Raw genomic sequence first — 4,936 nt, forward strand, 5'->3', positions numbered from 1 at the left:
ACGAATTCCCTATCAAATATTGGCTGAACCAAACAAAAATCAGGAATACATAGCCCCATTTTCTATTCTAGAATAAGTATTTCAGAATAGCTATTCCTATTCCCCTAGCCAAATGGACCCTAAGAGATCCTACATATACCATGATTTTAAAATTAGTATATTTATTTTCTCACTCAAATATTGTTTTATATAGCAAGGGGTAGAGTATGACATTGTGCTTTTACTATGTCCTTTAAGACTAAGTCATAAGTTATTCGTTTACCTCCAAAGAAATGTGCAAGCCATGAGCAAGAGAGCCACATGTGAATTACTATCACGACTCAAGTGTGTAGTTTACAAGTCAAACTCATTGGTTCATGCTTTATAAATAGTGATTAAGAATAAACTTTTTCTCATGAGAATGAATGAAACACTTGATACACATTGCATGGAGACGACGTTCATAAAGATAAATCACTACTTTCTAGATCATCTATCGACACACTTAACCACCAAGTTTCATTCAAGATAGACCTCTGCACTTTACTTGCAATCCCATTTACAAAACCCTCAAAAAAATATTATACCTTATATATCATATATATCATTCAATTAAAAGCCCTTAGAAAAGATAGGTACCTTTGAAAAACACAGCACCTAAACAATTGCATTTCCGAAATTGTCTTAATAAAATAATGTTGTGTACATACCAAACCTGGAATTCTTCAACGTTACATACCAATAGGAAACAGGAGATCTACTTACTCTGACATCTTACAGCGCATTGCATTTCTTTGTATTATTTCTGCGTTGATTCTGTCAATGTGGTCCCATCCTTATCTTTCTGGCGTGGAGAGAGTCTTCAGCAAATCTAATACAATAATATGGTTTTTTCACAAAGTCTTCCCAAACTATAATATTTCATAAGGTATTGACCGGATCATAAGAATTTAGAAATATATAAGTTGCTTGATGTCTTACAGAATAAGCATACACTAGTGAGCTATTAATAGTGGGCAATGTCTGAATGCTTTTCAGAATATATTGCTTCATTTCAGCGTAGATGGAGAGCACACTTTTTAGCTCTGGGTCTTCTTCCTTATCTGCGAATGGGTTTATGAAGAGAAGAAGATACAAAAGGCTTAATGAGAGTACGTCTAATGGAGGTGGAAAAGCTTTTAGATTGGTTAAGCTTGGAGGGCACAAAAAGAGGCAGGGTTGGAACCTCAGAATCTTGCCAAAGATTAATGTGAAGAAAGTAAAGGCTGAAGAAAAGGTTTCAGCAAAGTCATGGCTTGGAAAAATGAGAGATGCATATGTAAACATGATGTTTAGTCTCTCAAAGTCAAGAATTAAACGGACCCCTAAAAAAATAGGGGTTGCAAATTTCAACAATAAGATGGCTCTGGAAATTTACAAGTCTTTGGGAATTCAAGCAGAGGTCTTGCCAGGCCAGACTTCTACAGGGTCCAAGGGTTGTGCTAATCTTAGAGCAAAAATGTTTTAAGGGCTTTCATTATTACATGCAATGGTTTTTTCTATTATCATGGCAGTTACAGAGATTTTAGAAGTGTTTATTCTCGTCTCATTGTATGGTTCCTTATTAAGGATTCGGAAGGTTTCTTTTCATCAGCATTCCATAAGATGAGCTCTGCAAAAAGTGTACCATGACCATTGACATTTGTAATCATTATTATCTGCTTATAGTTTGACATGAAATTATCGGAGTGATTGTTAGTATTTATTTACTTTATCTTAGTTGACAAAGACAAATTACTGCTTGGCTTGTTACTCTTTGATCTATAACATCAGTAATTTAGAGAAGGTCTAATTGGTTTAAGGAGAGTGACAAATGGAGAAAGATATATACTGATAGTACAATTTAAAACTGCTTAGGGTATATTCTAAATCAGTATTGGTATCTAAATATTTGTGATATGATCTTAAAGTAATTTATAATTTTGATAAATATTGAGGCAAATTGGAGTTAAAGTGACAATCTTTAATGGCTATTAAAAGACTTGGTTTGAGAGTGACTATTTAAATATTATCAATTGTCTAAGGAGTCCCCAAGCTCTTAGTTGGACAAGTAAAAACTAAATCTTAACAACATAGATATGCTTAAAACTTTTGATGGTTATAAAATATCCATATTTTTCACAAAAGAAATAATTTATTGACGGTTTTGCTAACATTAGAGTTAAACAATCAAATAGATATGGTGGGGGGCTTAAGATTGAATCCCCATGGAAATTAAATATCTCATTGTTGATGATAGTCAAATTTACTAATAGGAAAATTCTCTCAGTAATGATAGCTCATTACACTTAGCTTGTGTGATGGGAAGGATGGGATGTTCAATCCCCATTGTGGGATGAAAAGGAAAGTCATCTTTTTTTACATGTTTTCTTTCCCCAATGTTTTTTCTTTTTAAGTTCTTATTTTCTTAATGGGTTCTAGCTTTCCCATGTTTGTTCTCTGACCTCATGTTTCTTCCTACAATAGTATGGAAGGTAAGAGAAACATGGAAGAGTCCACTTCGTATGAAAACGACAAGGTGAATAATCTTGTTTGGGATAAACTCTCAGAAATGTGCATCACTCTATATCTAGAGAAACCCCATGGTCGTGATCTTATAGAAACCAAAGACTTTCTTGTAGGGTGGAACACTAAAATTTTATGCATGTAAAGGGTTGAAATCTCAATCATTAAAGACCTCATTTCCAAAGACACTAGAATAATGGTGGAGGGCACAAAATTTTACAAATATCATAAAATGTTTTTGAAATTAAAAGTAGCAAAAAATGGGGGCTGGCCTAGAGAAACAAAATGAAAATATCATTAAATGTTGGGTGAAGCTACCAATACATTTTACAAAGAGGAAGAATGGGAGAGGGTAGAGAAAACTATTATAGGGGAATATGGTCATGTTTCAATCAACCCCTTTGTGCAAAATTTGTAGAAGTAATTGTAAAGTACTTAACCCGTAATGGTTGGTTTTTTTGCAATCTTGTCTAGCTACCACTTCATGATTCTAAATTATTTTAGTAGTGATAAATGGATATTTTTTCCCTCTTATCTCCTCTCTCATCTTTGCAATAAATTAAGGTTTAAGATTGAACCCCCATGAAAATGAAATATCTCATTGTTGATGATAGTCAAATTTGCTAACAGGAAAAGTCTCTCGGTAATGATAGCTCATTACACTTAGCTTGTGTGGTGGGAAGGATGAGATGGTCAATCCCCATTATGCGAAGAAAAGAAAAGTGATCTTTTTTGCATGTTTTCTTTCCCCAGTGTTTTTTCTTTTTAAGTTCTTATTTTCTTAATAGGTTCTAGCTTTCCCATGTTTGTTCTCTAGCCTCATGTTGTTTCCTACAATAGTATGGATGGTAAGAGAAAAATGGAAGGACCCATTTTTAATATGAAAAGGGGAAGATGAATCTGTTGGAAATATAAGAGGAGTAACTGAGACGGTCCAAGGGGTGAATCAGTTACCACTAAAACAATTCCAAATCCCTTAGATGTCAATACAAACTTCCTTTCAACTCACAGCTTAGTTAGAACTACATATTCACTATAACTCAGTTAACAAAGCAATCTTAAGATAATGATGTGTATTAACCTTTAGTAACTTAGTTGCAGAAAAATAAAGCAATAAGAACATAACATGGACACAAGAGACACCAAGATTTAATGTGGAAACTCAATTTGGGAAAACCACCAATGTAACTAATTACAACTTTTCACTCTTCTGAAGTGAGCCCCATTAGGAGCCAACCCTGTTAAAGGTTACAAAACACACTTTTAGGTGTGACCGTGTTAAAGGATTTGAATCACCCTATTAGGATTGGCCTTGTTAGAGGTCTTAAGATACTTCAATCTAGAAATGTCACTAGGTTAGAGGATTTACAAAATGACTGTTAAATCAACTTTGTTAAGAGATTTCTTCACTGCTACAATTGTTAGAGAGTAACAATGATTGGTTTGATTAATGGAGCAATTGAATTGTAGATTTAGATCACTATTCTAGTTTATCCTTTGGATCCTTCCTAATCAGAATATTCTTTGCAGCTCCTTGGATGTTCTTCCCTAAATAAGATATCCTTCTTTATTCACATCTTTTCTTCTTCCACACTCTCTCATATTTCAATCCATATCTTGACCTTTCATATATATGAAACCCAAATTCAAGTCATCTTGAATACCCTTTCAAATAACCAAATCACATCCACTGAGTCAGCTTGCATAAATCAATTAGTAAACAAAGCTATTCTTCTATAGGTCGGCTGATATAGAAATTGGGTCACTCAGTTACCACTAAGTTCCTTAGTAACCGACTTGACTTAGTTTACAATTAACTCCTTTGGTAATCAACCTGACTGGATTTACACAATAATCCCTTTGGTAACCAACCTAGCTCAGTTTGCACTTAATCACTGAACTTGGCTTCTTCTGAACTTTTGCTCAACTAATACTAGAGTCTTTTGAGCTAGGTTCCAACTGGTAGTGCTTAGTTAGAGTATAAAATTTGTGTAAAATGATCAATGAAAATATACAATTGAATAATTGTTATCAACAAAATCATCTTGTTTGGGATAAGCTCTCAGAAATGGGCATCACTATACATCTAGAAAAACTCCATGGTCATGACCTTATGGAAACCAAAGACTTTCTAGTAGGGTGGAATAGTGAAATTTTAAGCATGTAAAGGGTTAAAATCTCAACCACTAAAGAACTCATTTCTAAAGACACTGGAATAATGGTGGAGGGCACAAAATTTAACAAATATCATAAAATGTTTTTGAAATCAAAAGTAGCAAAAAATAGGGATGGCCCAGAGAAACAAAATGCAAATATCATTTAATGTTAGATGAAGCTACCAATATATTTTTCAAAGAGGGAGAATGAGAGAGGGTAAAGAAAACTATTGTAGGGTAATATGGTCATGTTTCAA

The 4,936-nt window shown here is 33.8% G+C and overlaps 1 protein-coding gene across 1 annotated transcript; it reads left to right on the forward strand.

Annotated features, from left to right (window-relative positions):
- Positions 1-990: 990 nt before the first annotated feature.
- LOC149571504 (uncharacterized) lies at positions 991-1,533 on the forward strand. Its single transcript, XM_089809244.1, has one exon. The coding sequence runs from the start codon at positions 1,043-1,045 to the stop codon at positions 1,484-1,486; it is 444 nt and encodes a 147-aa protein (XP_089665370.1). The 5' UTR covers positions 991-1,042; the 3' UTR covers positions 1,487-1,533.
- The last annotated feature ends 3,403 nt before the right edge of the window (positions 1,534-4,936 follow it).

This window comes from Cupressus sempervirens, chromosome 2 (genome assembly GCF_028749045.1).
Source record: "Cupressus sempervirens isolate cs-2001-9-10 chromosome 2, ASM2874904v1, whole genome shotgun sequence".
NCBI lineage: Eukaryota > Viridiplantae > Streptophyta > Pinopsida > Cupressales > Cupressaceae > Cupressus > Cupressus sempervirens.